The sequence below is a fragment of the Toxorhynchites rutilus genome, chromosome 2 (genome assembly GCF_029784135.1).
Source record: "Toxorhynchites rutilus septentrionalis strain SRP chromosome 2, ASM2978413v1, whole genome shotgun sequence".
Lineage (NCBI taxonomy): Eukaryota > Metazoa > Arthropoda > Insecta > Diptera > Culicidae > Toxorhynchites > Toxorhynchites rutilus.
In genome coordinates, this window is record NC_073745.1 from 6,745,565 (window position 1) to 6,757,752 (window position 12,188).

At 41.8% G+C, this 12,188-nt stretch overlaps 1 protein-coding gene across 9 annotated transcripts in view; it reads right to left on the minus strand.

The window, feature by feature from the left end:
- Positions 1-12,188, minus strand: part of LOC129764458 (hemicentin-1) — a 304,717-nt gene that overhangs the window by 70,186 nt on the left and 222,343 nt on the right. For all 9 annotated transcript variants that reach the window (XM_055763545.1, XM_055763542.1, XM_055763543.1 and 6 more), the window contains exons 3-7: positions 5,506-5,829; positions 5,276-5,443; positions 5,044-5,202; positions 4,892-4,968; positions 4,624-4,722 (exon numbers count right to left, since the gene is read on the minus strand). In XM_055763545.1, the coding sequence (XP_055619520.1) occupies positions 4,624-4,722; positions 4,892-4,968; positions 5,044-5,202; positions 5,276-5,443; positions 5,506-5,829 (827 nt within the window). The remainder of the gene's footprint in view (positions 1-4,623; positions 4,723-4,891; positions 4,969-5,043; positions 5,203-5,275; positions 5,444-5,505; positions 5,830-12,188) is intronic.

The following is a 12,188-nucleotide window of genomic DNA, read 5'->3' on the forward strand; positions in this document are numbered from 1 at the left end:
CCCAGGGCTCATGTTTAAGCCCCCTTTTGTACAACTTATATGTAAGCGATATTGCCTTACACAAAATTGCAACCTAAGACAACTTGCAGATGATGGAGTGGTGTCTGTCGTAAGATCAAACGAATCCGACCTGCAAGAACCCTTACAAGATACTTTGAACAATTTTTCAACCTGGGCCATTGGGATAGGGATCGAATTCTCCACGGAGAAAACAGAGATGGTGGTTTTTTCTAGGAAGCATAGACCAGCAAAACCAAAGCTTCAACTTTCGGGTAAACCGATCACTCATGCTATGTCATTCAAGTATCTTGGGGTCTGGTTCGACTCCAAATGTACTTGGGGGGCCCATATTAGGTATCTGAGTAAAAAATGCCAACAAAGAATAAATTTTCTCCGTACAATTACCGGCACCTGGTGGGGAGCCCATCCCGAAGATCTTATTATGTTGTATCGAACAACTATTCTGTCAGTGATGGAGTATGGCAGTTTCTGTTTTCAATCAGCTGCCAAAACACACCTCGTTAAACTCGAGCGAATTCAGTATCTTTGTCTCCGTATTGCGTTGGGATGTATGCCCTCAACGCATACCATGAGTCTCGAGGTTTTGGCAGGCGTACTCCCACTAAAAGATCGCTTCAATTTATTATCTCTTCGGTTCCTCATCCGGTGTAAGGTTATGAACCCATTGGTGATCGGAAATTTTGAGCAGCTGATCGAGCTAAATTTTCATTCTGGATTCATGAGCTCATATCATGAATTCGTCTCCATGCAGGTTGATCCTTCTTCGTATATTCCCAACCGTGTTTGTTTTCCTGACTACATCAATTCCTCTGTGCATTTTGATATGTCCATGAAGCAGGATATCCATGGAATTCCAGATTATCATCGATCGGGGATCGTTCCTACGATTTTCGAAGCAAAGTATGGGCGTGTCAATTGTGATAATATGTATTTTACTGATGGGTCCTCTATGAATGAGTCCACAGGATTTGGAGTGTTCAACAAATTTTTTAGCACCTCACACAGTCTTCAGAATCCTTGCTCAGTGTACATTGCTGAATTGGCAGCAATACATTGGGCGCTGGGCAGCGTCGCCTCACGACCTGCTGAACACTATTACATTGTAACGGATAGTCTGAGCTCTGTCGAAGCTATCCGTTCTGTGAGGCCGGAAAAGCACTCGCCGTACTTCCTTGAGAGAATACGAGAAATTTTGAGTGCTTTATCCAGACGCTGTTATGTCATTACCTTTGTCTGGGTCCCTTCACATTGCTCAATTCCGGGTAATGAGAGGGCTGACTCATTAGCGAAGGTAGGTGCAATTGAAGGCGAAATTTATCAGCGTCAAATCGCCTTCAATGAATTTTATTCTTTAGTTCGTAAAAATACCATCGTTAACTGGCAACGCAAATGGAACGAAGATGAATTGGGCCGGTGGCTCCACTCAATTATCCCTAAGGTTAGCCTCAAACCATGGTTCAAAAGTCTGGACTTGAGTCGGGACTTTATTCGCACCTTCTCCCGACTCATGTCCAATCACTGTTCGTTAGACGCGCTGCTTTTTCGTTTTAATCTTGCCCACAGCAATCTCTGCGGTTGTGGCCATGGTTACCACGACATCGAACACGTTGTTTGGTCGTGCGAGTTGTATCTTGTCGCCAGATCGAATTTAGAAAACTCCCTTCGGGCTGGAGGAAAGCAGTCCAATGTGCCAGTGAGAGATGTGTTGGCTCGGTTAGACCTTGATTACATGTCCCAAATATATGTTTTCCTTAAAGCTATCGATCTTCGAGTGTGATTGTTCATACATCCTTTTCCCCTCCTTTTCGTCCTTCGCGAGCTATCGGTTCCCTTCCTACTAACATTAGAATAAGTTAAATTGTAAACACATATTAAATGTAAGGATAGTTTTAAGAATTGAGTGTGAAGTGTCAGTGTGAATGAGAATGTGAATGTGAATGTGAGTGCGAGTGTAAACACACATCTCCTTACATCCCATCCTTTTCCTAATGAAAATGTGTCACCCTTCTAAACTCGAGTCGACCGCGAGTAATCGGTTTCCTATTTCATTAACCATAGAATTAAGGAAACAACATGTTGATATATGCTAGTTGAAATATAGTTAAGAGTTTGGCTCCATTAAACTTATGTAACTGAGCCTGTAAAAATAATCGGATTAATAAAAAAAAAACAATGTACATCTAAATTAGCGTTTTTAATAAACATGTTACTAAGTAAATAAATTACCAGTTAAAGATTTTATGGTGCTATTTTTACTTCTTTTTCCAAAATTGCATGATAGACTCGATTATTTCTATTAATCAAAATAAAGTATTCTAACCGCTCTACAGTTTTTGTTTGGACACCCAACCCCTATCTTTTTAAACAATTATTGGTTAGAGATCAATAAATATCTTCCAAAATCACAATTTTTACTAAACTTTACTTAGTATAGCCAATTAATTTTCTCCTTAACGTTGAAAAATTATTTTTTTTTTGAAATAAGCTATATTTATTAAATTTTATATTTGAAATACAAAAAAAAATAAAAATCGGAAATTACTAAAGGGTGTGTCACATCAAATTGCATCACGGAAAAAACGCTGTAGAAAATTAATTTTTAGGAATTATATCTTCAGCTTTCGCTTATAATCAGATAAGAGTGTATAGATCACGTTGGCCATGCTTCACTGTCAATTTTTCGTAAATTTGGAAAAATGTCGTCGAACGAAAAAGAGCGTCGTGAATTAATCCTGTGCACTCATTTCGAGAATCCGGAGTTGTCACATCGGGACATCGGTAAGATGCTGGGAATCGTCCAATCCACGGTCAGCAGAGTACTAAAACGATACTTCGAGAACCTAACCATCGACCGGAAGGTGAAGAACGGCAAAAATGGATGCTCCGTCAGTGAAAAAGATCACAAGCGCGTAGTTAAGCAGTTTAGACGTGATCCGAGAAGTTCGGTCCGGGATGTCGCCAATAAGCTGAATTTGTCAAGTTCATTCGTCCAGCGGACCAAGCAGCGGGAGGGCCTGCGTACATACAAGGTTCAGAAGGCTCCTAACCGCGACGAAAGGCAAAACATGGTGGGGAAGACGCGAGCCCGAAAGCTGTACACCGAAATGCTGACGAAGCCGCATTGCCTGGTAATGGACGACGAAACCTACGTCAGAGCGGACTTTCGTCAGCTGCCGGGCCTGTTGTTCTTCTCCTCAGAGGACAAATTCAGCGTTCCGGAGGAGATTCGCAAGCAGAAACTATCCAAGTTTGCCAAAAAGTACATGGTGTGGCAAGCGATCTGCTCTTGCGGAAAGCGGAGCGCCCCCTTCGTGATGACCGGCACGGTAAACGGGCAGGTTTACCTTAAGGAGTGCCTACAGAAGCGCTTACTACCACTATTGAAGCAGCACGAGGGTCCGACCATCTTCTGGCCGGATCTCGCTTCGTGCCACTATTCAAAGGACGTGTTGGAGTGGTACGAAGCCAACGGGGTCACCTTCGTGCCAAAGGAAATGAACCCGCCCAACGCGCCGGAGCTTCGCCCAATAGAGAAATATTGGGCGATTATGAAGCAGGCCCTCCGGAAGAACCCAAAAGTTGTCAAATCGGAGGCGGACTTCAAGAGAAAATGGATTTCTGTTCAAAAAAAACTACAACCTGACGTTGTACAGAACCTTATGGACGGGGTAAAGAGGAAGGTGCGAGCATACGGGCTTGGGCTCGAAGTATGAATAAAAAGAAAATGCCAAAAGTTGTTTAATAGTTTTTATTTTACTGTCTAAAATTTTCAAAAGGATCGGTCTACTGGGCGAATTTCTACAGCGTTATTTCCGTGATGCAATTTGATGTGACACACCCTTTAAATTCGAGAATATGAAATATAGAAAATTGTAAAAACTGAATCCAAATTTTATCGGAAACGGAAACAAAAATTTATAACTTTTTTGGCGTTTATGCAATCTTTCCATATGCAAAATATATCGTTTTCGGATTATGAGTTCATATGCATGGTTAATTGAAAGCCGTTCTTCCTTTCCATGATTTAAATCGTGTTCCGTATACGTTTACGGGTTTCGTAAGTTATGCAAACTAATGTACTATGAATTATAATTAAATTATACAGACTTTCGACTTTCAAATTTATGAACTATTTTTCATATTGAGTACCCAATTTGATTCAGTTGTGAAACACAAACAAAAAAATGCAATATAAACTGCAGATTGGAATACATACATGAATACTATGAGCGCGACTAGTATTTTTTTCTGTGTATGCTCCTAACATCACAATATTACAATGTTTATGTTTTCCTGCAAAAATATCAACACATTTCTGTAAAGTTTGCACTGAAATTGGCTAAAAACAATCCCCAAAACTTCTTGTGTACACTTGTGAATTTAATAGCGGGAAAACAGCAAGCCCCCTGGTGCGCGCGAGCTTTGCTCCTCTCATAGACACACAGATGAGAAAACCATCAGATTGTGATAATCAGAATCCATGTAATCACCCAAGCATATCACTTGCAACATTGAAACCCACCTTCCCTCGCTCTCTCTCTCTCGACCAACATTAGCTCGGGGAAAAGCATTTGTTATCATTGCACAGCGTATTTTGCTTACCGTCTTGGTGCTGGTGCTGGTGATCTCGTTCGTTTCGTCCGATATCAGCTTGGATGAGTTGTACCATGTCATGTTGGCAGCCGGCCTAGCGCCACTCACCTTTGGGTTTGGAAGCAGCGGACGGGGAAGTGTAAAAATAAATTTAATTATTCAAATTTATTCAATTTGCCTGGCTTCCGGCACGCAATTATGAAAGGGTGGTTTGCCGGCAACCCGGGCGGGTAAAGACTCGAGGGCTTTCCATTTCGGATGGGCGAATTCTGCTTACCTGACACTGGAGTAAAACTTTGGTACCTTGTACCGTATGATGTTTGACACCGGATAAATTTATCTTCGTAGGTCTCACTGCGGGTTGGGGAGCGAGAGGAGCGATAGTTAAATGTCAGTCATTGTGCGGTTTGGGTGTTTCGATAGCCTTACCTTGTAAATCGATATGAAAATTATTATCAACAACCAACAGTAGCTCTTTCATTTCGACCCGACAATTGTATGTTGCCCCCAGCTCTTGGCGTGACAGCGTGAGTGATAACGTTGACTTGACGGTAAACAGTCCGTCATGGTTCTCCGATGTTTGTGTATCTGCGTAGAAATAGAGTGGATACGTTAAGGATCACGCTGCGGGGCTGAGTGGCTACAGAATGGGACACGTTACCTCTAACGACACCTCCCGACCGGTGCCAACTTATCACAGGTGCTGGACGGGCGCCGTATACTTCGCACACTACCTGCAGATCCTGACCTTCCCGCATTGGGCCGATGTGGGAACCGTTTTTAATACTATTCCTATTGCCATCCTGAAGTGCTATTACAGAGGGAATGGCTACGGAAAGAGTTAATCGTTAGTCAGCCATTTGTCAGGATTCATTCGACCATTCGACTTACCGTAAACATTGAGTGCTATACTATACGCTCCCGAGTTTTCACACAACTCGGAGGGCTCTAAAAATGTGGTTTCACACAGATATGTATCTTCGTCAGAGATTTCCACGTTCTTAAAGATGAGCCGGCTCCTCTGGGCCTCGTGGTCCAGATAGAGGCGGTCGTTGTAGCTGCCCTCGACCTTGGCCACCTCGCCGTCACCGGAGACGACCGCGATGCGATCGGTGCCCTTGAACCACTTCAGCGAGTGCAACTCGCCGCAGGTTGCGATATCGATCAGGCATGTCAGCTCTACCTTTTCGCTCCTTAAAACTGATACCGTCTCATCTGAAGCGGGAGGGAAAAGCTTTATTTAGCATTGGTGCGCATTCGGAATATTATATTTAATTTGTTCATTCATTCTCGTAGCGAGCCAAACAGCTTCTGATTCGATTCTAATTAAACATTAAGCATCTTTCGCCTGAAAACAACAGAAAAGCAATTTCGTTTCGTATCCACTGTGGTCCATCCTCGCCGGAGATAAATACAGCATTAAAAGCCCAACCTGCCTTTACGACCATTAGGCGTAATCCACCTCCTGCAGACGGAGCAGGAAGCAGGAAGAAAGAGGGCGTTCCACTTGGACTAGAAATGATAAAATTTTACGCTTCTACACGCTTGAATAAATGCTCCCGGTGTGCTTTATATTCCATTTACAGATGATGCTTTTAGAACTGTTCGCCTCTTCTCACGCTGTCCAGGTGGCGGCGGGGAGCACTCTTTGGGCGGCGACAAAGAAACTGTGTCAATTAGCGATATAAATGTGTCTTTTTATTCCAATTCTAGGCGGCAAGGTGTTTGCCTTGTCTGCGAGCATTTATCCTCCCCCTCTCTGCGAATGTTTACCACATTATATGCGCTCACGTGGACCGGTGGTTGCACATATATCCACCCGCCATTCCGGCCACCCACTTGAGGAACTTCACCGGCGCAGGGAGCGGAACAGAGAGAGTCTTCCTACCGCGGTCGGGGAGGAAGGGGGATTGGTGGTCGGGAGTGTTTCCGTTTGGGTTTATGCAATCATGATAAACTCGACGCCCGCTGGTGGCTTTTGTATTACGCCAGCTTTCTGTGCCGGATGAGGAACGGGGATGAATGAATGTTTGTATGGGTGACTGTAAGCCAGATATGAATGATAAGTGGCACTGCCAAGCGAGGCTCGGCTTACACAACAGAAGTTACATATGTATGTACCACATCGTATGCAGAATCGCCCAATGAAGTGTATGAATTACGCCGGGGAGAAAATTGGACTGGCATAAATTACAGCAAATAAGACCGTGTGGGCTTCGAAGGAGTTCGAGCAGAGGCTGATTGCCAGCCCTGTAATGAACCCGCAACAGTTCTGTGGAAAAAAAAGGATGCTTAGATACACTCGTGTACTGGTACTGATTCCGGAGAAGCTTTGAGCCCGAACCTTTCATTAGGAATTGTGTTGTGATTCATAATGGCAATATTTTTCGGGGGTTACATCACAGAAAAATAAACTTTCCACTGATTACAGGCAACCGGGTAACAGGTGATCACTGAACAGTGGGAGACACATCACACTTTCCCCAAAATCGCAGCCCACACGAACTCCGAGCGCACATTGGATAATTTCCACTGATTGTGATTTATGAGATGGCGAATGAAAATTGATGAAGGCAAGACAGTTGGAAACTTTCCGATACGAGGATTTGATGTGGCGAATAAGCTGGATTACACTTCGTGGAATGCATAAACAGATCGATACGTCTCGGGGTGTGAACTTTGGGCAACATGTCTGCTTCGGTTTTATTTTGATTTATTCGCACACAGATCAGCGAATCAATTTGCCATATGAATGCAAATGAAAATGTGAGCAACCGTTGTCTGGGTTTTCCGACGGGTCAGGTTGAATGCCTCAATCGATTCTGGTTCTCGTTGGTACTATATAGTTAATGTGAATCTTTGAAATGAAATGAATGATGATAGCTGATTTAGATATATTGAATGGAGGATATGAGGAAATATTCTGAAGATTTTCATTGATGGTGACGGACTGTATCTCCGGCGGACTCGACCGTAAATATAGCCATGTATTCTGACAGCTATCCAAATACGATGTCAACTGCATACGGCCAAAATATCGCAATCCAATAAGTTGAACTCTTCTTCACGGCCCCGAGTGCCAAGTCACTGGCGATTTGTTTTTGGCGTCTGTGTTCTGAGTTATCTTCCATATTAATCTGATTTGTAAAGCTTTCCCCGAAAATCGGGAATATTTTATGAAAAAATATTTTTGACGACGACTTCATTCGAACGACTTTAATCGAAGCGTTGAGCGCCTTTTCTCAAAATTAGCAGAGCACGTAGGACTACCTCTAACCGGAAGATATAGGGAGTAAAATGAAAATCTAAGCACTGAACAAGTAGAAAAAAATGAAAGATTTCGAATGCCTATAACTCGAGCATTTCTTAAAAGATCGCAAATATGTTCGCATCAATTGATAGGAAATATTTCTACGCATCTATCACAATAAATAAAATTTAATTTTCCTTTAGATAAACAATTGAATAATTGTGAAAGCGTTTTTCAAATGTACTATGTGTCTCGTTTTGATTGGTCCAATTTGTGCTTCTTAAATGGCTCCGGCCGAAAGGAGCAACCAGATTAACAGCGGAATATAATTTGGATACAAGTAAAGAAATATATTGTAAGCCACTCCCCTTGTAATTCTACCACCAGTCAAATGAAATAAATTTAGCTGTTGCCGGATTTCATGTCAACTCGACTGGCCGTTGGCAGCATAGATGAAACGTTGTGGATGTAAACACATGGGTCTTTCAAGCAACTTAGCATCATACTTGAAATATTCAAAAAAGAATTAGACTCTTTTTTAGAAAGGGCCCAAAAAAAATCTTGATTTTTTGCGAAAAATTATAACTCAAAAACTATGATACCTATAAAATTCTAGTCACACAATAAAATGTAGGAAATAGTTTTAATTTTCATGAAAAAATACCAAAATTTTTTTGAAAAAAAATTCGTCGAAAAAATATTTAAAAAAAATCAAATTCATTTTTCTTAACAACGTTTTTTTTTAATTCTCGGAAAAATATTTCCAACAATGTATCTTGACTCTAAACAAAATGAGGATTAGTTGTAACATCAAAAAGTTGTTGTTCGATAAACTTTTTCCCTGTAAAAATGTCCATCTTTCAATGTATGGACGATATGTTGGAAATTGCAAGGGCTATAAATATATATTTTTTGAGAATTTAAGAAAAAATATGCTCTTGAGAAAAATGGGTTTTAATTTTTAAAATATTTTTTTTTTCAGAGAATTTTTTTTATTATTTTGGCATTTTTTATAAAACTTTAAACAATTTCCTACGTTTCATTTTTGTAGGTATCATTGTTTTTGAGTTATAATTTTTTGTAAAAAATTGAGAAAATTTTTTTGGCACTTTTCAAAAAGCAGTCTAACTCTTTTTCGAATTTTTCAAGCATGTAAAGTTGCTTGAATGATCCACGTTTTTACACCCACAACGTTTCAATACTGTCTGAGATGGTGCTGCCAACTCCTATGACGAGTTGGCATGAAATTCGTCTGTTGCTTTCCGAAAACATCTTTCATCTTCTAACCGCGAAGCAGAGCTGATATACTTAGGCCATCGATCTATCATGTAGCGGTAACAGCAGCAGAAGTAGCAGAAGCGGTAGCAGCGGAAACGGCGACAGCGGGCAACGAGTTATAATTATGATGCGCTCTAAGACACTAAGAGCCTCCGCAGACTACAGACTTTCCATCGGACAATCATTCGGACCCCAAACCGTCCTACCACAAACACCGACCCAACTGAATCGATGCATTGTGCGCATGTGCATACCTCTCCGTACTGATAAAGAAACCGATCAAACTAAAGTCTGCAGTCTGCTGTCTGCGGGGACTTCAAGACCACTGTTCCACGAATATTATCAGCAACGTCCAAATGCAACACGATGTATTCCAAAGTGATATCCGAATTAAAAATAAAATTCTGCGAAATATGCTGAATATTAAGATTTGCTAATTATTTATTTGGGAATTATGTTTTTGGAAGCGTTGCTGATGTAATTTTTCTAATAGGTATAGAAAAACTATTCGAGTAGTTAAAAAAAATTATCAGCCCTTGCTAAGGTCGGTCCTACGTTTCATCGGTTATGTTACCGATATTACCCACCCGTCATTTATCTTTTTGCGGTCGTCGTCTGCTGTCAGCCACCAAATCTTTTTTACCGTTCCGGTCGTGTCCGCCACCATAGCAAAGAACTATACTCAACTTATACTTTATTCAACAGTGTATCAATTTACACTTTTTCTTTACCAATTTGATGGTTTAGTGAATCTGTTAACGAATTAAAACGGTGCTTAGTGTAAACAAAAGTTGTCTCCCATGACTGGAGAAAGGTTTCATGGAAAACTTCATGTGAGGGGCTTAGAATGAAAGGGGTGTAAGTGATTTGATCGATTTCTCTACATCGACTCTCTCTTTGGGTCATCACTTAGCTGCAAATACATTCCCATCTGTATTTTACAATGTGGAAAATAGGTCAGAACCTCATCTATCGAATTCTTCAGCAAACTTAAATTGGAACGTTTTTGTAGTTGAGTTATTAATTAAATAAAAAGTTGATGAAGAGAAATCGATCAAGTCACTTACACCCCTTGCATTCTAAGCTCCTCATGTATTGCGACACTGTGTCGATGTGGAGAGTAAGGGTTGTTCTGTAGATTCAAACAGGAAGATAAAAAACGGAAAACGCAAATCTTCAGTGAGGAAAATTCGTTTAAAAGCTAATTTTTGTTCGAAGTCCTCAAGAAACTATATTTGATTGGTCGTCGGATGTATAGTTTATAGGGTGTATCACATCAAATTGCATCACGGAAAAAACGCTGTAGAAACTCGCCCAGTAGACCGATCCTTTTGAAAATTTTAGACAGTAAAATAAAAACTATTAAACAACTTTTGGCATTTTCTTTTTATTCATACTTCGAGCCCAAGCCCGTATGCTCGCACCTTCCTCTTTACCCCGTCCATAAGGTTCTGTACAACGTCAGGTTGTAGTTTTTTTTTGAACAGAAATCCATTTTCTCTTGAAGTCCGCCTCCGATTTGACAACTTTTGGGTTCTTCCGGAGGGCCTGCTTCATAATCGCCCAATATTTCTCTATTGGGCGAAGCTCCGGCGCGTTGGGCGGGTTCATTTCCTTTGGCACGAAGGTGACCCCGTTGGCTTCGTACCACTCCAACACGTCCTTTGAATAGTGGCACGAAGCGAGATCCGGCCAGAAGATGGTCGGGCCCTCGTGCTGCTTCAATAGTGGTAGTAAGCGCTTCTGTAGGCACTCCTTAAGGTAAATCTGCCCGTTTACCGTGCCGGTCATCACGAAGGGGGCGCTCCGCTTTCCACAAGAGCAGATCGCTTGCCACACCATGTACTTTTTGGCAAACTTGGATAGTTTCTGCTTGCGAATCTCCTCCGGAACGCTGAATTTGTCCTCTGCGGAGAAGAACAACAGGCCCGGCAGTGGACGAAAGTCCGCTTTGACGTAGGTTTCGTCGTCCATTACCAGGCAATGCGGCTTCGTCAGCATTTCGGTGTACAGCTTCCGGGCTCGCGTCTTCCCCACCATGTTTTGCCTTTCGTCGCGGTTAGGAGCCTTCTGAACCTTGTATGTACGCAGGCCCTCCCGCTGCTTGGTCCGCTGGACGAATGAACTTGACAAATTCAGCTTATTGGCGACATCCCGGACCGAACTTCTCGGATCACGTCATAACTGCTTAACTACACGCTTGTGATCATTTTCACTGACGGAGCATCCATTTTTGCCGTTCTTCACCTTCCGGTCGATGGTTAGGTTCTCGAAGTATCGTTTTAGTACTCTGCTGACCGTGGATTGGACGATTCCCAGCATCTTACCGATGTCCCGATGTGACAACTCCGGATTCTCGAAATGAGTGCACAGGATTAATTCACGACGCTCTTTTTCGTTCGACGACATTTTTCCAAATTTACGAAAAATTGACAGTGAAGCATGGCCAACGTGATCTATACACTCTTATCTGATTATAAGCGAAAGCTGAAGATATAATTCCTAAAAATTAAATTTCTACAGCGTTTTTTCCGTGATGCAATTTGATGTGACACACCCTTTAGACCTTCAATCATTTAGTTTGAAAACTGTGTATACTTTTAATAGGAGGCGAAATGTCATTTTGAGGAGGGAAATTCGTTTGAACGCCCACAATTGAATATAAGCGACTGGCGCACCTATGACACCAAAAACCTTGGCAATCTGTCATTCCAGTTTTGTTGTTGTGTCAGTACGCAAAACATCAGGTACCGGCAATTTGTTGGTCTGAGGTGGAAATACCGAAAAAATGATATCCGAGTGAATCAGAACAAAGAGTTGTCCGTGAAGAAAACTGGTATGAGTACCCGGGAAATAGGATGGAGAGTAAACAGATCCAAAATGTGCTGAAGAAAGGCGTTGAGAAGAAAACTAAGGGGAATACGGAAATACGCAATCGTGACAGGAATCGAATTCTGAAGCTGGCAGGAACTGGACAGCTCAATGCATCGGAAATTAAGAAGGAACTTGGAATCTTGATTACCAAATAGCGCATTGCGAAGATATT